Here is a 25,110-nt window from a genome sequence, read left to right as displayed (position 1 = left end):
GAGTGTATACGCCATTGTGATCGATTCTGAGCCATGTCACACACAGTCTCCAACCATTGGTTACGATAGTCACACGGACCCCAACCAGGTAGTCTGCATTTACCAACACGGCTCAGACTAGAAGTTAGTGACTTCAAGCACTGATGCCATGTTTTGGTTTGGCCGCAACTAACTCTCTTTCACCCATCTCCAACAATACTCAGCATTGCGCGTCGTGGTAATCGATGTTCAGGCATAAGTAACACGTGGCCCAACCATCTCAGTCGACGAAGATTCACAACCTCATCAACTGATTTACCATCATTCCGTAATACCCTTATGTCTAACCTCACTATTATTTACCCGGTGATCCCAGCAGATGCGAGCATCGATGGAAGGGATAGCTTACTAAGTGACCTAAGTTATGGTCAATTGACTACTCAGGGCGAGGAAAGATTTTTGTCCAAGGTCGTATAGTCCTTAACAATGAGTTAAAGGTTATAATAATATGTTCCATGTAAATATCCTTTGGTTTGTTTAGATTCTCAGCGAGTACAGAAATATCTTCATATGAAATAAGTGTTTAGCGGTTACACAACTGATTTCATTCTTCAAATAAACTAATAATCAAGCCAATAAAAACTGTAACTTAACACACAGATACTGGTTATACAATGAGTTAACAAGAACAAATAGTCAAGTGTTAGGAAAAACAGAAAATAATTACTCTGTATTTATATTTATAAATATGTGGTAAGTATATCACATACCTGATTATTCTTTGAATTCGCCTTGACATTATTATTCACAGCATTGGTACTTCGCCTAGTTCGTTTGGCAGGAGGTGCGACAGCTGATGCATTAATATCGTTTTCTTTTTGATGATCTGACTGAGCTTCTAGTAGTTGCATTCTGGTTTGAGAAAGATCTGTTTCTAACTGATTTACTTGAGCAGTGAGTTCTTGGACCTCGATAAGATAAAAAATTGACAATTATCACAACTTTTCGAAGCAACTATGACGTAAGCATATCATGATGTGATAACATATAAGCGACCCACATTATACTTAAAAAAAAATTAAGCGCTAGGGTTTGTTTGCTATATACTTCATATTGTTTGTCTTGATCACTTTTACGACACTGAATGGATTTTTTTCTGGTGGTGAGACTAGGCGAATAGTGGGAATTTTGCAATAGCGTAATTAAAGACGGTGTTAGATAACGTGTTAGGAGAACAGAGAAATGATAAAAATAAGTATAACGAACATTTATTAACAGGTTTCTGTGGCTTCAACAAGTTTTAAGAACGTTAACCAAGTGGATTAAGAAGACCAAACTATCTATCTGTTGGGGATGTCAAATCCCCAGAACTTACTTGGTAAATGGCTTAGTTTTGTACTTTTATATTGGAAATTTGAATTTAGCTGTTTTCGCGCCAAACGCGCTCTTTTTACCTTCACGTCATAATTCCCACTTGTAAACTATCTTAAACGCCATTGGTCCATTGTTCCTTAGTGTGTGCTATTTATCAATGATACTCAAGAACAATTTGTTGTATAAATGCGCTTGACTTTTTCCCTTATTTGATTGCTTGTACTCGGCTGCTTACGGAATACATATATTCCCCTACTTGCCTTGGACTTCTTCATCTAGTTAGCGGGGCCTGGGACAACAGATTAGAATAGCTTATCGTGTCATTGGCTTTCGTTCGTTACCGCGGAATCGATTTAGTTCAAGCATATCAATATCAACCTTACAAGTTGAACAAGTGGTAAAATAGCCTGCAACTGTGATTTGTCATTTCATAAAAATAAAATAACTTACGCGATAGGTTGAATTGTATGCTGTCTCTTTTTCTCGGGCAACTTCTTCGGACAACTTTTGTACAGATTGTTGGGCATTAGCAAGTTCTGACTCCAACTTAATAAACATAGCAAACAAAAATGAATATATTGTAATACCTAGTGTACTAAATATTCTACAAAATCAGTAAAAAGAATAAATGTATGCCGGCTAAATGATTTGTGGACACAGTCAATACTTTTGTTATATATCTCATTGATATGGTCGATTTCGAACAATCACTTTTTCCATAGTAAGTAATCGATTAACAATGACAAAATAAGCCCATAATTATCATGCTGATCTTAACTATTCTCTGATTGACTACCTTTTCTTTTATACTGTTATTGTATTGTATGTCGAAATCACCTTTTTTGGCATGTAAAAAATCACTTGTGTCACACTTTTAACACTTGAGATTAGTAAAAGTTTTTATGACAAGGACAGTACTCTCTTCCCATTAATTAAAACACATGGTAATTACGGTTGAAGTGTTGAGATGACGTACGACGAGTCATGGGATGTGTATTAAAGGAAAGTTTTGTTTTAGTCTTTAACCATTCAGAAGTAAGAAACTTTACCTGTTACGTGACAAATTTCAGATAACTATAAATGAATTAAAAGTTTATCATTATCTAGTTAGTAAAGTCAAAGCTATTCACAGGATTTAATAAAGAATGGGAATAAACGAAGATATTGATGCAATAAATTCTGCGATCCAACTAACCTGAGATTTTAAATTCTCATTTGCTTGTTGGGTTTGAACTGCTTCAGCCATTAGGGTTTTACAACGGTCCTCCATTGAAGACAGTTTAGCTTTAAGCTGTAAGAACAAATAAAACTAATGATGAAGTGCTAATAAACAACAAATATGACGGACGGTGACAAGTTGGATTGATAAGAGATAAGTACGAATACATCCTAGTAAAAAGCCTACAAACGTCAATAAGTAGGAGTTAGAAACTGAAATCTGACAATCAAATTTTCAAAAATATGGGGAATACTTATCGTTAGGAATAAAGCGCACATGGGCTCCATTATCCTGAAGGAACAAATGGCGTATGAACCAATTGTTGGTCACCGGCTACCATGGTACTGCATTTCCTTACGATGCTCCACTGTCTTGTGGATCAGACCTTTAGGTCAAAGGCTCCAGGTGTGGCTTCCTAAGAAAACCACCTGCTTCAGTTTGGGCACCTGGGCAGTATCACAGCACTCACACAAATCAAATGACATTTGTGTGATGCATATATATCTGGTGCCCCTTTGTACCAATATTTATGTGTTTAAATAAATAAATAAACAAAATGAATTTAACAATGTTGTATGTTAAAAATGGTGAACGTTTGCATCTGTTACGACATATATAATCCAAAATTTTGGCCGTTGTAAAATATTATAATTACGGACTTATAGCTAAAAACTCTGATGACAAAGTCATTGAAAATAATTGTTCGCCCAAATATTCTTCATTTTTGAATAATCTGTGGGGATTTTTAAATTTCAAAAATTTATCAGTAAATCAATGTATCGCCAAACATCAGTATAGCATACCTGAGAAATTATATCCAGTTCATTAGACTGTTGATTGTCTTCAGTAGATAGATGCTCTTGACAACGCGAACATACAGCTTTATCTCCGTTAACGATCGGCTCTTCGTTAGCTAGTTTAATTAAATAGAAAAATATGTTAAAGTTGATTAGGTGGGCTATAGGCAGGAAAACAACCATTTATACACTAAAGTGGAATTCTGATCGCATGATGATGTCATATTATAAGTCAAGAAATATTTTTAATATATAAGAAGATATGAATAAGACATATGTCGTTTATGATGTTCCCGAAAGACTCAAACTAGCAACAATATTTCAAGAATTGATTGTAACGGCTCAGAAAACAAGATAGCTAACAAGAAGTTGTGTATTTTTCAATATACCTGTCGGTTATCATGGATCAACAATAAAAGTTGAAGTAAAAAATCTAAATTTCAGGACTCATCTACTTATTTTTGCAGGCAAGGATGGACAGTGGCTAGTAGTAGAATCCAGGACGCGCGTTTCGCCCTATTTGAGGCTCGTCAGCCGGATGTACCTGCATCTCAGAGTTGATGTTCACTCACAGTGAATACCAACTCTGAGATGTAGGTCCAGGATTCCACTGCTAGCCACTACCGATCTTTGCCTATAAAGCCTATGACCTAAGGCAATATCGAGGCACTCTCGCACAGGATGCACATATTCCAACAAGATATTGATAAGTTGTAGTCCTAAATAACAATGGGAAGATACAAATCAACACCAAATGGATTTACTTTTGTACGGTTTTTACATTTAATCACATCATTAGTTTCCCATCACAAGTATATAATAGTGCAATAACTAATACAGATGAGGAAGTTCTGGATATATGTTTGAGTTTTTTTACAGTCGACACTAAACACACATTAATTCTTCAATAACAACTGAAACAAGCTTTTTATTATTGTCGATTATTTGGAGTTCTTTATTCGAATAGAAACACAATTTTTACTTATTGGCTACATCATGAAAATCGTTATTTTTGCTGGTGAGATGAGAGCGATAGACTCTCTTCATGAAGCTTGAGAATAATTGAGAGAACATATTTTACGATGAAATGTTTATCATAATAACAATAATTATAAATACATTAAAAATACCTTTATTGGGATGACTATCTAGAATACTTTCACAACGTTTGCCTAGTTCGACAATCATTTTGTCTTTCGCAATTACTTTGTTTCTCAAATCGTTTAACTGTGAAGAAAGGAATTTATTGGTAGTTTGCAAACTTGTTAGGTCTGAATGCCAACGTTCAACTTCTGCGCCACCGCGCACAGCTCTGCATCGGACTGATTCCAGCTCTTTTATAGTATTTTCCAGCTGACCACGTGTATTTGAAAGTTGAGTTGTGAGCTCGGAACAAAGGCGTTCTTTTGTTTTGAACTAAAACAGGAAATAACTTACAAAACTACTTTGACAATAATTGAACGATATTATTACTCAATTAATGGTATGACATGCTCACCAAGTACTAATCCCTATATTACGTTTTAAGACATGAACGGGATGCCACTTGGTCGTCAACACTTAGAAGCAGGTGATGCAATGTTTGAACGTGCTACCCAATAGTTAAAAATGGAAGAGTTTAGCTACCGAGTTATTATACTAAATAATAAGACACTAGATCCGTCGGCCGGATACCATGAGCAACAAACTACTGTGGGAGAGGATAAGTCAGCTCCCATCTGTAGAGAAAATTGTTAAAAGACGCTGGAGGCTGATCTGACACATTGCAGAAATCATCAAACTGCATCACGAGGCAAGTCCTAACTTGGGATCCCGTAGTGAAAAGGAAAAGAGGAAGACCAGAAAACATATTCCTAGGAGAATTGGATGAAGATATCAAAAGAATGTATAGAAATTGAGAATTGAAAATCAGAGACCATGACAGAGATGGTTGGAGGGTCCTGGTTGGTGGCCTATGATCTTACATGAGGAGTAACAGGTGTAAGTAAGATTTCAATTCGTAAAACTTCCACGGTACGCATAAGTACTTGTGTATGAGTTACATTCCAAGTGTCAGGGCTAATAATATTACCCGACAGAATGTGAAGTGGGATTCGTACCTAGGACTTCGTGATTGAAAGTCAGACGCGCTGAACATTATGCCACCGGTTCACGATAAATTGATAATGCATAACTAGAAGTGGTTAAGGACATTTCAAGTTAGAATTTAAAGGTTAGATTGATGAGGGGACCCAGTACTACCAAATAAGAAAGTCCCAGTAAACTAAACGAACTTATATGATTGAAGGGCGTTATCGCAATAAAAAATCTAGTCAAAACAACCTTTCTAAACATCACTGGACAAACACATCAGAAATCAGTAAATACTCAGACAAAAATGTTTACCTCGGCAGACATTTTATCAACCTGTGCAGATTTAGCATCAAATCGTGATCGCAGGTCGAATAGCTCCGATCGCTTAGCTTCATTGTCCATTCGAAGTTGATTAACAGCGCCTTGTAGCTCAATGATTTTATTTCTGTCAGAAGGATCACTTTGAGGAATCATCTTTGAGAAGATAAATAGTGAGTAAAATTAAAGTTTGCTTTAAACTACAATATATTAAGCTATTTTTAATTTTTGATGGTACATGAAAGTAAGTTGCAAGTATGTTTGTAATCTCAATTTACCAAAAGTATCATGAAAGAGTGAAGAATATCACCTTTACAAACTTATAAATGTGCACTAGATCTACTCAATGGAACACTATTCAATCTGGATTAAAACTTATAGCACTCAAATGTGACTGGTTAAAACGACAGTCGAATATGGTCACGTTTCGTAGTTGAATTAACCATAATCTTAGCAACTCGGTCATACTTAAGCTAATCACAAACTTACATTGTAAAACAAACACGTAATATGAGTAAGACAATTAATGGGAATAAGCATCGTTTACAGTATTTTGGTTTTAATAAAGACACACTGTTCTATGGGATCGCCTGATGTGAAAACTGGTCAGTTATTCAGATTTATTGACAAACGATAATACACTTACTGGTTTAGGAGGAGTAGCTATGGCTGCTTCTTCTAGCCGCTTGATTCTTTGTTTCAGCTCTTGGTTTTCTTTTTCCATGTTCTCCAAATCGGTCTCAGTTCGCTTGCGTCGTTGATATTCTCGATCTCGTTTACTTCGTAAACGTTCAATTTCAGCTTCTAATTCAATAGGACCTACTCCTCGACGAGCTAAGTCTTCACGAGCAGTTGCCAACTCACGTTTCAGTATACTGATTTGAGCTGTAAGACTTGAACGTTCAACATCGGCGGCTTCGAGTTTTGAAGCCTTTTTCGATATTTCCTAAACAAATTAATTTTTAAATCACATAAATTAACGATAAATTTCGAGCGGAAACTGTGACAATTAAATATTATTGAATATGACCGAATAAACGATAAGTTTTCCTAATGAGCAACAACAAAATGATACTGAAAATGAAATGCACTGACCTCATGAATACGGAGGATTACGTCTTCCCGATAAGTCAGAAGTTGATTAAGCTCGTTGACTTGGCTCTCTAGTTCCATCACCTTAGCACGCAGAGTGGCAGGATCAGTCTTCGAAAGTCGTTCTAAATCGTTTTCCAGCTTTTTGTCATCAGCGATCCATGGAGGCAAAGTGGGTCCAATCAGACGACCACCAAGCTGTGATAAAAAAGAAAGCCAGCATATTTTCAACCGAAGTATGAATATTATTAAAGTAACCTACAAATCACATCTGACTAAGCAGAATTTAGGACTAAAACCTTTTTACTCCATAACCAAAAGATAAACCGAAACATTTCGCTTGTTGAACTATTTCGGATACAAATAAAAAGATTACATTTGACACGAATTTTTAAATCAAGACAGGTAGTGTAAGGTCTGGTACAAATGTATGTTGACACACTCCGCATTAAAATGACCGAAAGAAATTAGAGGTAAAAAGTATAAAAGTTTCTACTATGCTACCATGAACAAGTCAGATTAATTCCAATCGTTAATCTGTTACGGAGGATCGGAGTGCATTACGTAGCAGACTTCTTTTTAATGATACGTAGTTGTGGAACATGAAGATGTACGTAAGCTGAAAGAATATGACCATAGATATCTTCGAAGTATTTCCACCGCATGGTGAGAAAAGTTGGGTAAGAGGTGGTAAGGTTGGAGCTGGCATACTGGTTGATGCAATAAAACTCCGACTGTATAGATTAGCACTTGTAATACGCATTTCTAACCACGCCCTACTCCAACCTGCAATGTTTTCTGACAGGTTTAAAAAACACTAGAGATAGAGCAAACAAAACATGGTACCGACCTAACAAGTTATCTTTTGGGTTAAGCTATGCCACAAAGAGTAGACTTAAGCTGAGGTTCACCTAGTACTCGTAATTACGGGTTGGCAACTGAGTGAAACGGCGCAAAATTGATCACAGTGACAGACTAACATTCCGTCATTATTTTTTAAATCTTGAATTGTCATTTTTAACATATCATTCCTTTTGAAATATATTATTCATGTTCAGACTCCCGTTGGTTTCGACATATTCTATCCTTTCTATCATGTTGATCCATTTTTTGCTTTATTGATCTCAGATGTAACATTTATGCACATTTATTCAAGGTCCTACGTTAGAGATGATTGACTGTTTTCGGAATCTTAACCGGGAAACCTGAAATTTTTTGATGGTTTAAACTAGTGGCTGATTACTTCAGAAACGAATTACTTACTTACGCCTGTTACTCCCAATGGAGCATAGGCCACCGGCTTCAGAAACGAATGAAACAGCGTAAATCCCCGGGTCAAGTGGATGACATTTAATAAGTGAAGACTTAGAGTTTGGTTGAATGACTCATCGCCCTCTATTAGAGCCTAACATCTTACAAGGCTATTTCTTATTATCTTCTACTCCCTATTAAGCTTTGAAAACACTCAATGTTGAGTATTTTTATACCACACAATTGTTCAATGATTCAAACAATCAGTCTTTAGTTAGCCCGTCTTCGGTATGAGTTTTTATTTTGGTCTTATCATTGTCTCCAAAGAAAGAAGTGAGTTTCAAGACCAATGGTGATAACTGGTTAGTTATATATTTTGCTGATGCTAAGGTTATTTGTGAATAGTAAGGAAGGTATGTGTTAACATAGCGTTGTGAAGTCAGTTGAATCAGGTTTGAAGATATTGGAACATAATAAGAGTTATGCAACTTGCACATTATCTCGGTAACTATATCTCCCATCTACAAAGTCATACACTGCAAAGATGTACACAATGTACTCATTTTTAAATAAGTTGGGAGTTCAGTCACCACCGTTGATAGTAGAGACTGAACAGAACCACAAAATATTTTATTCAATGATGAGATTCCATCAGCGACCAACCCACTAATCCTCATGGGACTCTAAATAAATAGAACCGTTATACTAGCGAGTCCCAAACACCAGACAAACCTCCATGGTTTGCTCTTATACGTATATTTCTTTCATGTAATGTTGGAAATAGTGATTACCAGAACAAACGTGTAGAAATCCAAATTTGTCAGTTTGCTTACTATTCTTGTTACCATACTTTTCGAGCCAAATCACGTATATATCTTACGTAAACGACAATTGAGTGAAGTTCCAACTAACACGTATGAACTCATCTAAGACTTGCATAAGTTGTGTTTATCTTAGCAGAATTCCGCAATGTTGAATATAAGTACCTCATCAAGATCCAGCTAAGTACACGCATAATCAAGATGTTTTGTAGATCTTCTCACCTGGATGATCATCCTTGTTTAGCGATAGTCCACAAAAATTTTGAACAAATATCAACTGATTATTGAGGGGAAACAGATTTAGTCGCTTACCATACCACCACCATATCTTCTTTCAGAATGTGCCATTTCCTTGATACGTGCTTCCAGAGTTGCGCATTTCTCACCCAGCTTCTCATATTCATCTAGTTGTTGTTCCAACTAAGGTTTTAAAAAATGAAACGAAATCCTGGTATACATGAAGTGATTTAATTAGCATAAGTTCACAATCATTATATATATATATATATATATATATATATGCGAAGTAAATTCGATAAGCTGGTTGGATGGTGTAGATGTCATGACTATGCAAGCCATGCGTTTACAAATTAAATGTCAGTAGAGAGTGAGGACAACACAATTGTTACCAATAACCACAAAAATAATTTAAGGAGTCTGCAATAAACTAAACAAGACGATCTAATTCAGATGCATACACACCCAAATCGTGAGGCCTAATATTACATACCACCAGTTTAAACGGAAATATAATATATTTGGACAGCTAACATGGTAACTAAGCGGGAAATTGAGAACACGGTAAAAACTTCGAGACGGCGGGCACGAATTTTTGTTTTAGAATGCCTCGGGACCAAGTATATTTATAAAAAATAATGCAAAGAAACAAACCTGCATTTGCAGTTGCTTTTTATCACAACATAATTCTTCAATCTTCTGCTCCAATCCGCTTTTAACTTCTTTAAGTTCCGCAATACGATTTTCGGATTTAGCCTGTTCGGATTTGAAATACTCGTTAGCAGCAGCTAATCCACTCTCACTAGTTGTTTCAGAACTAAAAGAATAATTAATTGAAAAAATTAATTACCGATCATTGACCAAATTATCAAAAAGTTCCTGTAGCGCCTTCAATCGTTCTTTTAAGTCATCAGCATCTTCACCTCTAACAATAGCTATATTTAATTCCGTCTCTAGATTAGAGGTTTTATGTAACAAATTATCTCGTTCCTCCGTGATATTTCTCAAGCGTTCTTCAATTTCCTTCGTGAAATTACTTTGTTTTACAATAATGCTATCCTTGATCTGAAGAGGGAACTCAAGAAATTAAAAGAAATTTACCTTTATTAAACCGGATGCTTCATCTGCACGCCTTTCAGCATCAGCTAATTTAGCTTCACAACTTTCTAATGTCATACGTACGCGTTCACATTGTCCTTGTGAATCGGCTAATTCCTGCTTTGTGGCATCGAACGCCTTAAGACGCCCTTCTAAGTCAGCAATCTGCAAACGGCAATCCATAACCTTTTTTTTCTCATCCCTATTCTGATTGACAAGACTTCGATTGCTTAACTGCAAACTTGAAATATCAATCTTCAACTTTTTATTCTCTTCGACAAGCACCCTAAAAAGGCGGTAAGAAACAAGTCTAATCACAAATGTATATACAGCTAGGAAAAATTAGCTTCCATGGGAAATATCAAAGCGTGGTGTGAGAGATACACAACAAGAGATTACTAGTCTAGTAATCACAATGAATTGTCCAGGATGTGGATTTGGTTCACAAAGGTTGATGAAATACACTAACCTGAACTAAACAGAACTCTCATTAACATACCCATATTGTTCCTCGTAATTGATTTCCTCTACCACAGTTTCTTCTGTCATCCTGAAAATGGAATTTTACAGAAATATTTGGTAATTTGGCAGCAATTTTAGATGAAATAATGTAAGGTATATTTTAAATGACTTGAGAAACTCAAGAAAGTAAAATGTAAATGAAAGATAAATCGATCGTAAACGTTTAGTTTGATGTGCACGGAGAGTCCTACCAAGTGAATTGAAAATGGGCATGGCATCAAAAATATGGTTGTTGGCTTGTCATATTTTATTCGGTTTGGCGCAAAGGCCGCTAATCAATTTAAATTAAAAAGTCTATCCCTAGTTCCATTAGGATTCCTCAAAAGTAAAGCGACATGTAGCACTGTATTTTAAGAGGTATGACAACTGCCTTATCCCGAGATAATAGATAACTAGTTTTGAAAAACTTTCTTAAAAATCCAGACCTGATTATCGGAACACGGTTTCACATCTCACCAAAGAAAAAGCACAGTTTACTTGTATAGGTCATCAATATGTTAACTACAAGATTAAAGCTAAAATATCACAATAGTATGAGGATTGATTAGTGATAATTTTTCCGTTACAGTTATGGAATTTGCACATACAAGCTACGACTAAATCTAGGTCTGAGAGGTCTTTAGACTACATTAGTGAGGTCCACTTGAATGGCATTTATATTAAAAGTACAGCCACTGATGAAATACTGTAGACGAAATAAGTGCTAGCAACTTTTTTCGACTGGTGCTATTTTTCCTCGCTGAGTTGATTTTATTGTTTTGATCGTGGATTACACATCAAAACTACTGTTTTCACTTTAATTGAATTTATTTTAGTTAAAGTATTCGTCAAGAGTATCGTCTTTCGAAAGTAACTTATCATCTGTACTTATAAGTTCATTGGTTTTTTGTTCTTGTTTGCACTTTCGGTAAAAACAGTCTGTAGTTTTTCACTTTTTGTGGTCATTAGTTTTTCTTGTCTCTGTGTAGTTTGTGTCGTTCCTCTAGAAAACTTCCAATTGATGAATGGATAGTGCAAAAAAGCAATTGCCAACACCCAGGCTATTGATACCATGTGGGAAGTGGCACGCAGTGCGATGAGTGCAGAGGATGGCACCACCAAGTTTGCACAAATCTAACGCCTAAGGCTTTTAAACGGTCTAATGAAAATAGTTGCATGTGGTTGTGTCAATAGTGCCGCTCAGACGCAAACAGCTTGCTATCTAAAGCCATTGCAATGGTGGATGCTGCTAAGAGGAGTATTAAAAAGCATAGTCGATACACAAGTTAATGTGGAGTTACCTCAGACAAGCTCGACTGACTTAAATGGGCCAAATGAGGAAGGACAGACTGTAAAGAGGTCTATTAGGAATAAAAGCTTAAAGGAAGCTTCTTCTGTCCCACGTCCTGTGAATGACAGCCAGCAGGAGACGCCTAGAAAACCTAATCGTAAGACTAGGTTTGTTTTTAGCAGGAAAAATAAAAACCTGACCACCCAAGTCGTCAATAATCACCCAGGATCCTACAATATGTGTAACGTAACTGTGATTGCCACTCCAATGGAAGTTGATGAATGGATACAGATCAAAAATAAGGAACGACATAAGGTTACTAAAGAAAAACCAGTCCCTCAAACGGTAGCTGAGAAACTCAATACTGTTCATAGTGACCAACCGAGCTATATTGGCTGGAACGTATGTTTTTGTAGGTTCTACCATGCCAGGCAGATCGATTGGAGAACGTTAAGATTAAAAGCAGCAACTCAAGGTCTGAGGACGAAGTCGTAATGCTGACTGTAGAGGGCTGTGACAGCAGTAAGGTGTTTCCCTCCGAACCCCAGCATCTGCAGCGATGCTGCATTCTCATAAGGAAGGAAGGGGTTAGAAAATGTCAACCCTAAAAATGTCATGCCTCACCTTACGGATTTTCGTCGCCGGCTCTTTGAAGAACGGAGCTAACGAGTCAAAAATCCCCCACAAAACAACCGTGCGCGACCAGCCTCAATCAGTTGTCTTTTGGATTCTGCGGTCACGCTCACAGGTGGTTAGGACAAATATTAACCTAATTTCCTTTTCAGGTCCCTTAAGAAATACCCTCCCACGGTATGACTGACCGATTGATCATAGTGACAGGTCAGTTATATTCCAGAGTCAAGGAGAGTGAAAGCTCAGAAACCAAAACTTGTTTAGAGTATGGCACTGAGTTGATGGAAAGGGCTACTCAGTCAGCTAATGCCTTAAGATACCTTCGGAGTCACCTTGCTAAAAGTATACACATTAAGTAACCAAATGAATTTGAAATAAAATCAATCCAGGCTGCTTAAATATTATTCGAATCTACTAACGAGAGGTACTTGGTATTAAAGAAGGGGCACACCTCTCTCGGCTCTCACGTCTTCCACTGACCTTCTGCATTTTACAGTAAGGCAAATATGATCAAGCTGGTTCTCTGTGATGTGGTCGGGTGAGACCCATGTAGCCTTGTGTATGAGGTTGTGTGCAAATATAGTTACATCTATAACCATTTTGTTGAATGCACACAAATTTGCAAATCTGTCGCAATTTTTATTCCCTTCTCTCAGTCAGTCCATTTCGTCCTATGATATCTTCATACCCGGTGTTGGTCATTACCACTTTGGTGTTTAAGTCTCTTATGAGGATGGTCAGCTACTCGTCTGGACACTTCCATACTATCAACTACAGCCTCTGCTAAACCTGATCTTTATCGTCTTCATTGTTATTATTCGTGGGTGTATAGCATTAGGTAACATTCACTGTAATTCCCTACTTCCTTGTTTTACAAGATGCTTTGGTGATCCTGGATTCACAAGATTCCCACTCTGTGCATTTCATGCTTCTTAGGACAGCATCAGAGCAACTTCCTGAGTGTGTGGAGCATTTTCTTCTTCGTGACCAGAGTTCTGCAGCGTCTCTTCTGAAGCTATTATTTTCTGTTCAGCTTGGGTTCAATGAGTTGGGCTGATTCGGAGCACTGTTAATTTGTATCTCCTCATCTCCGTCGCTATTTGATTGGTCCTTCAGGTCTCCCACATTGTCCGGATATTCCGTGTACCTAGATTAATTGTTGCTCTGGTTGTTAGAAGGGGCATCAGCCTCGTGACTTCCGAAGTCTCGGTTTTTACCATGATATGTCATAATTCTACTAAATGAAGATGCTTCAACTTCCAGGGCACAGTACAAATGGTTTGAAGTGTTTTTGTGGTAAGTGTACACTTAGCAGAGTTGTTTTTTTCTATCCTAGTGATAATAAAAGTACGGGTAACTTCCGGGACCTATTGATGGACTAATATTTTATATTCTTATGGTTTAACTATTGATCAACCAGATTGTGTGTATCTATATTCATCTTATTATAAGCTTCACTTTGACCTATGGATTATTATACGAATTACTGTTCGTAAATTATGTTTATTGATTATTGTCTCCCACGTTCACAGCTACATTTGGCGTGATCTTGTACAAATTATATTTCCTATTTTACGATGTGATGCGGTCTGTCTGTCTGGTATATAAATCGAGTATGCTTGAAATAAATGATTCGCATAGCAGAAGCTGCAATTGTTGTTCTGGACTCAATTGTTAAGGCTAGGCGGACAAGGAACTAGTAAGGACGCTAAGCTACTCATACTGGTCGAACGTCATTGATTTGTCAGTGTTAAGATTAGACAAGTATTTCGATTGGCAGTTAATTCACGTGATGAAAAGCCGGACATAGAATCAATAATGAACTAGCATACGGCCTTCTTTATTTTTAAAATTCTTAAGTTTTCAATGTGATGCCGTTGCTGATTTCATGTTCAACGCCCCTGAATTACCTCGGTTTGGGACCGGCAGTAACTCAAGAGGGGCTATTTTTTATTTATTTAAGCACACAAATGATGGTACAAAGGAGGCACCAGGTACATATGCTCCACACAAATCGAATGAGATTTGTGTGAGTGCTGTGATACTGCCCAGGTGCATAAACTGAAGCAGATGGTTTTCTTAGGAGGCCACACCCAGAGCCTTTGACATAAAGATCTGATTCACAAGGCAGTGGAGCATCGTGAGGAGATTCAGTCCCATGGTTGCCGGTGACGAACGATTGATTAATACGCCATTTGTTCCTTCAGGACCCTGGATCCCATGTGCACCATTGCTTTTGAATCAGGTTTTTCAACTCCCCTAGGTGGATACCACATCCACCAACCCAGTTAAACCGCCGGACATTCGCTTTTCGTCCTCTCACATCAAATTCAGGTGCTATAGCCGGAGTTACTCATTAGAAATACTATACCGTTTACGGTAATTGACTAGGTATCTCATAAGAGTGGGACGTTTGATTTAGTTAGTTGATGCTTGAAAAGCAAAGGGCAAGAGCTGCTGATTGGTTTGTTCTACCACAGTTCATGCTGTGAAATGAATGTCTTGCTAGATGGTCGATTTTTAACCTTAGACTACAACTCACCTACGGTAGAATGGAAAAATCAGAGAATTGAATCATCAGAAAGGTCATTCGAACAGAAACCAGTTTATGTGGTTATCATATGTACTGAAGTGCAACATGTGAAAGAAATAACTAGGTACGACCCGGACTCTGAACTATCCTTACTAGATCTTTTGACCAGTCACGAGGATGACGTCACAAACCTTGATTACATGCCACCCCTAGGTAAAAGTAACTATGCAGTTCTAAACTTTGATTTCTTTATAGTTATCGATAACGACCATGTGTCAGCCCAACCCAGACCTAGCGTCTGGAAAGCAAATATGGATATTAAGCACTCAGCATCCCCAGTAGATTAGGCAACATGGCCAGAGTTTCCAATTTTAACGGCTTGGGAACTCAGTAACTCAACACGTGGTTTAAGATCCATCTGTCGACGCTCTCAAAAAAAAGTTGTACCAACTGAGAAACCACCTTTGTCATGACTAACACAAACCAACTAGCCACCTGTTCTTCCCAAAATGAAACTGAAAAACTCGCGTTGTTCGCTTGCTTAGTAGCCTAAGATCTTGCCGACTATTACGCCCTGAAGGGTTGCAACATTGATTGTCTTCTCACGCAGAAATTGTTCAGGAACCACGCTGCTTTTCTAACCTACCTCAGATGCATACGAAAGGGGCAGGATAGATGCATCACCTGGCTCGAAAACGGTATGTCTACCCATTAAGTGTATAGCAGTCCTAAAAGTTGCAGTATTGAGTGCCGTGTTATTCCTACACTATGTTACAGAATTGCAGGTTGTTAAGAGTTATCAACCTTAATAGTCGGCGTAAACGTTTGGAGTATAAGTACTGATTATGTTAAGTCTCAGCTTAAAACAAGTTTAAGCCAATGCATTAGATTCTCTCAAAGTTAAGGCTCAGAAGTTAATAACTCAATGAGAGTTCTAATGGACATAAATAAGAATAGTAAACTACTATCTGTAAAAGTTGGGCATGTGAATTTAAGAGCGGTACATTGATGATTGTATACTTCAATGTATTGTCCACCAAGGTTCAACACGCACTAAAGTCACTTCATCAACTCTTTTGAATTGACCACCCACTTTATATTTGGTTAGAAATGCTGTAACCCGAGCCTAGACAACAGTACAGATTTAATTAGGTGTAGGGAAACTGAAAACGGACATGAAAATGTGTGCAACCGGTCTGAATGAATGAGGGAATAGTAACAACTCGACGTACTTGTGAAAAGACACTCCTCTAATATAAAATACGATAGAGACAGTGCGATTCTGGATGAAACCGAAAACAAACTTTTCAACCTACCCACGCTGTATTGAGGACTAGACACACGATAAAACAAAACTGTAAAAGTTTATATGACCAAGTAAGTTAACTTTTCTTTACTGAAAACAGTCATTCAAGTTCTTAAACATGACTATTGAAAACCAAGGTAAACACACTGACGAATTCATATCCCAGCATCTGTGATAAGAACATATATAGAAACTGTGCGGGCAGAAACGTTACTTAGATTACTACATATTCTAAATAATTTGTTGTTATTCTTTTCAATCTGCTATAATTCCCTATTATGATTCTGCACTTTTGGATCCTGATCGTCTGATAGGACATTCTCAGAAAGTTTAAAAACCGAAGTCAAATCGTTCGAATCTGGAGTTCCGTTTCTGTCACCTGGTAGAGAATTACTGGAAATCTCCGTCAGCATTTTATATGTAAATATTTACAACTGATAATTTTGGATAGGTTCAATTGAACTAAGAAGTTACTTGGTAGATTTTATGGGATATTTGTCTCTTGTAACCTATGGCGTGTCAAACTATTTGCTTCTACTTTAGACTTCAAGTGCTCTGATCTGAGGCTTGCTTTTGCTGATTGTTGTCTGATGCTTTCCCGATTAGATATAGGAGTATTTTGTGTGTCTGCTGGATGGCTGGCTCACCTTCCTCATTGTTCTTTTCTTTTTCCAGCCCTTCTCACTCACCCAATCCCGTCTTCACCTTCAGCATACAAAGTGCCTTATGGCCAGACACGAATCGCTGTAGTATATGCGTCTGAGAGGTAGGATACAGTTCGGCGAGACTATAATTTATGGACGAAATGTCACTGAGTCCTAACCCAATAATCCGGGAGTTGGGGCACTGAATGTTGAACAGCTCACAGACCTCCGTCAAGTTCTAAGACAGCCAACACATCAGTTGATCGTATGCCATGGACTGGACCATGAGGTGATGGTCTCACTATCTTGCATATACTCACTCTTACCAATATATTTTCATAATAACGTCCTTGGTGTTGTAAGGTCAAAGCAACTATAATGCCTTGAAGCATCGAATAAGAAATCCACGTCAAGTGCTGAACACGAGGTGTGACTTCGAAGTTGTGCTAATGAGTTGGAAGCAGCAGCTGCATCTGCTAACTGCCGGAAGCTCTCCTAACACATCCGAGCCACTGGCAGCAAGAAGTCTGCTGTGAGTGAAATAATCTGTGAGGATGACGGGATGCCAATCACTAACATCCACCTACTTCTTGGACGATGGACAGAATTCTTTGGAGGGCAGTTCAACTGGCCTGCTGCTCCTGCAACATCGACCACATTGTCCTGCCCTCCATGGCCTGTGACGATTGCCCCACCAAATAAGGCGGAAGTCTCCAAGGGACTCTAAATTTTGAAACGCTACAAATCACCGGGCCCAGATGACTTACCTCCAGCTCTTTTTAAAGATGGTGGTGATTTTCCGGCTAAGGAATTAACTGAGTTGTTTACAAAGGCCTGACAGTTATAGTGTTCCAACGTCATGAAATGAGTCGATTTTTGTCCCTATCTTTAGTAAGGGTTACCGTAGTTCCTATGACAACTGTCGAGGGATATGTCTACTTCCGATCGAGTCCAAATTATTGACTTTCATCATACTTCATAGATTGTTCAAAACACGAGAAAGATTGATTCTCGATGAGAAGGCTGGTTTTTGTTCTGGTCGAGGGTGTATTGATTATATCCTCACCCTCCGCCAAATATCAGAACACCGTCATACTTATCACAGGCCAACAGTCGTAGTGTTTATTGATATTGAGGGCGCCTTCCATTCGTTGAACAGGACCATTCTCTGGGATTGTTTGTTGAATTGTGTGCCTGAAAAGTTTGGTAACATCTTACAGGCCCTATATGCAAACACCTCAGGCAAAGTGAAGGCATACAACCACCTCTCTCCATTGTTCCATTCAAGCAATGGGGTTAGGCAGAGTTGCCGAATCCCACCGTTACTCTCCAACCTTGCTTTCGATGATGTTCTGGAAACAGCTCTGTTGGATGTAGGAAATGGTGGTGTGGATCTGTTTCCTGAAGACAGACTTCTTGACTTTGATTATGCGGATTACAATATCTTACCGTACGATAATGTTCAAGCCATGCAATTCACACTTAATCAGTTGGCAGTCAGTGCCCGTAGGTATGACACCTGCTTCCCATCTTCCAAAAGTAAAGTACTTTTACAAGACCGGCAGAACCCTCATCCTGCACTCACCCTGGATAGTGAGCAGATAGGAGCAGTCGAGAAGTTCGTAAATCTAGGAAACTGCATAAGTGCTACTGTTAGCGTGAATGATGGGATCTGATCACGTAAAGTGAAAGCCAGAATGGCTTATGCCAATCTGGGCCATCATCGGCACTTTCGTTATGTTAGTCTGGTTGTAATAGGTCGGATCCACAATGCGTTGGTGAGAGAAGTTCTGCTCTATCCTTGTGAAACCTGACCTCTCTGATTTGAGGATGTTAAGCAACTCTCTGTATTTGATCATCGTTGTCTCCGAAGATTTGCTGACATCCAGTGGCAAGTCCATGATAGTGGTGCATTGTGTGTTCGAGCGCACAGACGATAATCCATCTTCAAACATCGACTTCGGTGGCTTAGACATGTTCTACGAATGTCGTTCCAGAGGATGCCACGTCTTGGATTATTTGCCGATGCTGGGACTGGTTGGAAAAAGTTAAGTGGTGGTCAGTGTATGACTTGATCTCGTGGTATGAAAGAAAGCTGTACAGAACTGGCTTCTATCGGTCCTTCACGACTCTGTGGCTGGGGTCCAAGAGATGGTGTAACACAGTGGCTAGAGACGTTATCAGATATGGCTCGGATTGAAACCAGTTGTGATCCTGCTGTAACCTTTTACTTACTTCATAAAAAGTGGTTGTTACTTCCATAACTGAAAGAATTCTTCCGGTTGTACCTTTCTCATTTTTTTTGTGTGGCGCATATATATCTAGTGACCCCTTGTATCAATATTTATGTGTTCAAATAAAATAAATAAATAAATGGCTGGTTTGTCACACTATTCCTGTCTAACTGCAGTAGGACCTCAATTATTCGACATAGATCATCTACGTTAGTGATCTGCAGTTTTGTATAGCATAGGTTGCAAGTTCGAATCTTTCAGGAAATCAGAGTAGGATTTATAAACGGCCTACAGAGTATGAGCAAATCTACTACAATTGACTTCAAGGCAAACCACAATACCCCAGTAGCTCGGCAAGATATCTCCAAGGCAGCTACTACAATGAATCATGGGCTGTTCGATTGTGAATACATGTCATTCGGCCTTAACAACGTGCTGCAAACACATCAAAGGTTCATACACAGCGTACTTTGGGCTATACTTTCTGCACACAAACTTACGCGTTGAGAATCAATAAAACTATTCCCAACAAGACGGGACCAGATGTTTATCCGAAGGGATTCCAGCAATCTTTGAAGCAGACAGTCGAAGGTTAACAGTCACACACTGAACCACACCATGATCTTGGCCTAGTTGAACATGACCTTATTGTTAATAGTCCGGCAACATGTAACAGAAAAATTAGGTGACAAAAGATAAGTCTTTACTCAAAGTCAAATAATAAAAGTCCAAACGGGAAGACTGAAAAACGCAATGTGTAGTTAAGTGAGATATGAATAAAGTTTAAAATACATGATAGGGAGAGGGAACAAGTAAATGATAGTACTGTCCAACAAAATGCTGTAGGGGGCTTAGCGTCCTCTTTCCGTTACACACATGGTAGAGGACTATCAAAGAATCCGTCCTGAAGTCAGTCTTAACAAATATATGTGGAAGATTTCTATTCGAATCTCCACAATGCAGCTTCTGCCAACCCTAATATAAGCACAGTTACTAGTTTTATAGGTGCAACTCTGACCTTACCATAGAGCAAAGAGCTGTCCTGAGGTTTGTGCTTAGGGATGTTCCACAAGTAAGCCACTGCAATTTAATCTGTTTCAAAGTGACTACAAAAATGTAACTCATTTTTCCCAAAGTTCTCTCTGTTCTCATTTCTTATAACTGAAGGAATGTCAATTATCCCGAGCTTTCACACCAACTTAAAGCAATAGTTCCACGATGACAAAACACTAGCACTCAAAAGCTGGTCACAACCAATGTGTGACTCCCAAAGGTTTTGTATAAGTTGCTTTGCAGGAAGGTATATTGAAACAACTAGGCCTAGTGGATGGAACAGACATGAATTCGATATTGTACCAAAAATCTCAATCAGTTAGTCAGCTACAACGTAGGTCCAAGCACGTATATGCGTCAGTCCAAGTTACGAGACCTCATTAGTACAACAAGATGAACACCGAATTCATAGTAGTTAATTTAGTGATGGTAATATATAAAAGAAAGGTTGTATATAAGGATATAGTACAAGAAGAAAGACAGATATGAAGCAATTTTAATCTTAAGGTTTAAGGGAAGATAAAGAGTGTACACACCTGTGCCATTGTGATCTATTCTGAGCCATGTCACAGAGAGTCTCCAACCATTGGGCTACGATAGTCACGCGGACCCCAACCAGATAGTCTGCATCTGCCAACATGACTCAGACCATCATTTCCTAATACCCTGTGTCTAAATTCACTATTATTTACCCGGTGATTCCAGCAGATGCGAGCAATATTTCCAAGGTATCTGTATTCAAATACTAGTAACCTACGAGTATCTTCTACGCTTAATGAACATGTTTCACAGCAGTAATTTAGAACAGAACGAACTACTGCGCAGTATATTTGTACCTTAATTGATAGACGGTTATCTCGCCTTCACCATTGGTGACGTAAGTTGGCAAAAGACAAACAAGGTTTCTGAATCCGTGCAGAGACTTCGTCAGACAACAACCCATTAGGGTTGATCAGACTTCCAAGATAAGTGACGTTGTCGTTGCGCCCAACTACTTCAATCCCTATCCTTAGTTCAGGTGTTGACGCAGGCCAGTCCTGGAGTAACAGTTTACATTTAGATGGGGCGAAACGCATCCCAAACATCCTGGCATTATTACTCAGTTCCAACAGAAGACTCTGCATTTTGCCAGCGTCTTCACCAAACAGAACTTTATCATCTGTGTATTCGAAGTCGATAAGTGAACCTCCTGGTAGAAGATCAGTTCCTGAAAATTCAGTCGACTAGAGTGTTATTTCCAGCAATAGGTCTATAATGAAGTTAAACAAAAATGGGGATAGTGGACAATCTTCATGGACACCACTTGAGGTTGTAGAATCATATGACAGTTCGCCATAGGCTTTCATTCGACTGGTAGTGTTCAAGTCAAGAGCCTTCACAAGGATTATGTACTTCTGAGGTACACGTTTGAATGACAGACACTGCCACAGAGCCTCTCAGTCCACACAGTCAAATGCTGCTTTCAAGTCAAGACAAAACTATCATTGTCGGACGCCGATAAACATGCCTGTGTTCTGAACTTACTTACTTACTTTCGCCTGTTACTCCCAATGGAGCATAGGCTGCCGACTAGCATTCTCCAACTCACTCTGTCCTGGGCCTTCTTTTCTAGTTCTATCCAGTTCTTGTTCATTGTTCTCACATCTGTCTCTATTTCTCGGCGTAATGTGTTCTTTGGTCTTCCTCTTCTTTGACCTTCAGGATTCCATGTGAGGGCTTGTCTTGTGACGCAATCGGGTGATTTCCTCAAAGTGTGCCCAATCCACTTCCAGCGCTTCCTCCTGATTTCTTCCTCTGCTGGAATCTGGTTTGTTATCTCCCACAGTAACTTGTTGCTGATAGTGTCTGGCCATCGGATACAAAGTATCTTGCGTAGGCAGCTGTTAATAAACACTTGTATCTTCTGGATAATGGCTTTCGTAGTTCTCCACGTCTCTGCCCCATACAGAAGAATAGTCTTGACATTTGTATTGAAAATTCTAACCTTGGTGTTGGTTGACAATTGTTTTGAGTTCCAGATGTTTTTCAGTTGTAAGTATGCTGCTCTTGCTTTGCCGATCCTCGCCCTCACATCTGCATCTAATCCACCGTGTTCATCAATGATGCTGCCCAGATATGTAAAGGTTTCCACATCCTCCAAAGCTTCTCCGTCAAGTGTAATTAGATTGGTGCATGTTGTATTGTATCGGAGAGTCTTCCTTTTCCCTTCGTTTATATTGAGACCTACTGCTGCTGAGGCTGCTGCTACACTGGTCGTTTTCTCCTGCATTTGTTGTTGCCTTTGTAATAGAAGAGCCAGATCATCCGCGAAGTCTAAATCGTCAAGCTGCATCCTGCCTGTCCACTGCATCCCGTGATTACCTCCAGATGTTGATGTCTTCATGATCAAGTCGATCACCAGGAGAAAGAGTGAGAGTAAGCAACCTTGCCTAACACCGGTCTTTACCTCGAATGAGTCTGTGAGTTGTCCTCCCTGGACGATTTGGCAGTTTAATCCATCATAGGAGTTCCATATGATATTGACTATCTTCTCAGGCACACCATAGTGTCGAAGAGGCCTCCATAGTGTCGTTCTGTCCACGCTATCATATGCCTTCTCGTAGTCGATGAAGTTGATGTAGATTGATGAATTCCATTCGATCGATTGTTCCACAATGATGCGTAGAGTTGCGATTTGATTTGTGCACGATCTATCCTTACGAAATCCAGCTTGTTGATCTCGAAGTTGGGCATCCACTTAATCCTTCATCCTGTTTAACAATACTCTGTTGAAGACTTTTCCTGGTATTGAGAGGAGAGTGATGCCCCTGTAGTTGTCGCACTTGCTAAGATCACCTTTCTATTGTATCTTGATCAGAAGTCCTTTTTTCCAGTCTGTTGGTACATGTTCTTCATCCCAAATCTTACTGAAGAGGATGTGGAGTATCTTTGCAGTTGCTGCTACATTTGCTTTCAGTGCCTCTGCCGGAATGTTGTCTGATCCTGCTGCTTTGCCACTCTTGATTTGTCTAATGGCCATGCTGATCTTTTCAATTGTTGGTGGGCCAACATCGATTGAGAGGTCTGTGGTTACTGCTTCGATGTTGGGTGGGTTCAGTGGAGCTGGTCGATTCAAGAGTTCTTTGAAGTGTTCTACCCACCTGTTTCGTTGTTCTTCAATGTCGGTGATTACTTTGCCTTCTTTGCTTTTCACTGGTCTTTCTGGCTTACGGTAATTTCCAGCAAGTTTCTTTGTTGTATCATACAGTTGTCTCATGTTTCCTTCTCTTGCAGCCTTTTCCGCTGTCGTTGCTAAATCTTCCACATATTTACGTTTGTCGGTTCTGATGCTCCTCTTCACTTGCTTGTTTGCCTTTGTGTATTCGGCTTATGCCTTGGCTATTCCGCTCTTTTTCGGCTGATATTGATTGCTGCCTTCTTGTTCCTCCTTGCTTCAATCTTATCCAGTGTACCAACAGTGATCCATTCCTTGTGATGGTGCTTCTTTTGGCCCAGAACCTCCTGACATGTTGAAACGATCGACTCCTTGATACTTTTACAGTTGATCTCCATGGTAGTTCCCTCTCCGTTGAGTAGATCATGAAAGGCCTGGAATCTGTTGCTGAGGGCTATGGTGAATATGTTCGTCCTCCTGAACTTTTTGTTGATGCACATATGGTCGATTTGATTCTGTGTAGTGTGATCCGGTGAAATCCAAGTGGTTTTGTGTGGAAATATGGTGCCACCTATGACCAGTTTATTGAAGGCACATAGGTTTGCAAATCTCTCACCATTTTCGTTCCTTCCTCCCAGTCCATGTTGTCCCATGACTTCTTCGTATCCAGTGTTGTCCATTTCAATCTCGGCATTGAAATCTCCCATCAGAATTGTCAGGTCCTTGGTTGGGCACTTCTCGACTGCAGCCTATCGTAGAATTGGTCTTTAGCGTCTTCATCGTAGTCGTTGATAGGCGCATAGCATTGGATGACGTTCATTGTAATACCCTCTCTCTTTGTTTTGAAGGAGGCTTTGATGATCCTTGGTCCATGAGATTCCCATCCTATAAGTGTATTTTGTGCTTTTCTGAACAGCATCAGTGCCACTCCCTGTGTATGTGGGGCATTTTCTTCTTCATGACCGGAGTATAACAGAAGTTCTCCTGAAGACAGTCGTTGTTGTCCAACCTGCGTCCAATGTGTTTCGCTGATTCCAAGCACCTCCAGGTTGTATCTTCTCATTTCTGCAGCAATTTGGAAGACTCTTCCGGTCTCCCACATTGTTCGGACATTCCATGTACCTATAAAATTGTCGCTCTGGTTGTAAGAAGGTGCATCGGCCTCATGACTTCCGAATGAACTCGACTTTCATCATGAGACGTCATAATTATTCCTTCTACTCCCAGGTCAGAGTTTGAAAGATTTTTTCTTGTTAGCGTTTTTTAGCGAGTTGATTTTCTACGGGATGGGGTCGCTAACCCCATGTCCAACCCTCCTCCTTTGTGTGGGCTTGGGACCGGCAGCAACCCCCAGAGGAGCTACAGGCGGAGTTCTGTGTTCTAAAACTTGACGAATATTGAATATATGGTCAATGCCTCCAAATGCCCTGGTACGGTCGACAGTGGGGAAAGGCCACCCTTCCTCTCGAAATGCTCTCACATGGCCATACGCATATAGTCTC

General features: G+C 39.2%; 1 protein-coding gene and 1 non-coding gene across 4 annotated transcripts in view; both read right to left on the bottom strand.

Annotated features, from left to right (window-relative positions):
* Smp_171540.1 (Ribosome-binding protein 1 (Ribosome receptor protein) (mRRp), putative) overlaps positions 1-16,549 on the bottom strand; it is a gene marked incomplete at its 3' end in the record, with an annotated part of 18,976 nt that extends 2,427 nt beyond the window's left edge. Inside the window, exons 1-15 of one of the 3 annotated variants that reach the window (XM_018791508.1) lie at positions 16,534-16,549; positions 10,759-10,809; positions 10,263-10,545; positions 10,012-10,226; positions 9,965-9,978; positions 9,816-9,917; positions 9,237-9,344; positions 6,856-7,050; positions 6,407-6,706; positions 5,755-5,916; positions 4,500-4,785; positions 3,376-3,485; positions 2,549-2,644; positions 1,804-1,899; positions 750-947 (exon numbers count right to left, since the gene is read on the bottom strand). In XM_018791508.1, the coding sequence (XP_018645317.1) occupies positions 750-947; positions 1,804-1,899; positions 2,549-2,644; positions 3,376-3,485; positions 4,500-4,785; positions 5,755-5,916; positions 6,407-6,706; positions 6,856-7,050; positions 9,237-9,344; positions 9,816-9,917; positions 9,965-9,978; positions 10,012-10,018 (1,674 nt within the window). In that variant the 5' untranslated portion in view covers positions 10,019-10,226; positions 10,263-10,545; positions 10,759-10,809; positions 16,534-16,549. The other 2 variants (XM_018791506.1, XM_018791507.1) reach the window with 2 other exon arrangements.
* Positions 5,450-5,521, bottom strand: Smp_tRNA_01143_Pseudo_TTC.1.1. The gene has a single exon. It is a non-coding gene (tRNA).
* Positions 16,550-25,110: the final 8,561 nt, after the last annotated feature.

Source organism: Schistosoma mansoni (assembly GCF_000237925.1).
Source record: "Schistosoma mansoni, WGS project CABG00000000 data, chromosome 2 unplaced supercontig 0193, strain Puerto Rico, whole genome shotgun sequence".
Classification (NCBI taxonomy): Eukaryota; Metazoa; Platyhelminthes; class Trematoda; order Strigeidida; family Schistosomatidae; genus Schistosoma; species Schistosoma mansoni.
Note: the sequence above shows the minus strand (reverse complement) of the source record. Positions and strands in the feature narration are given on the sequence as shown.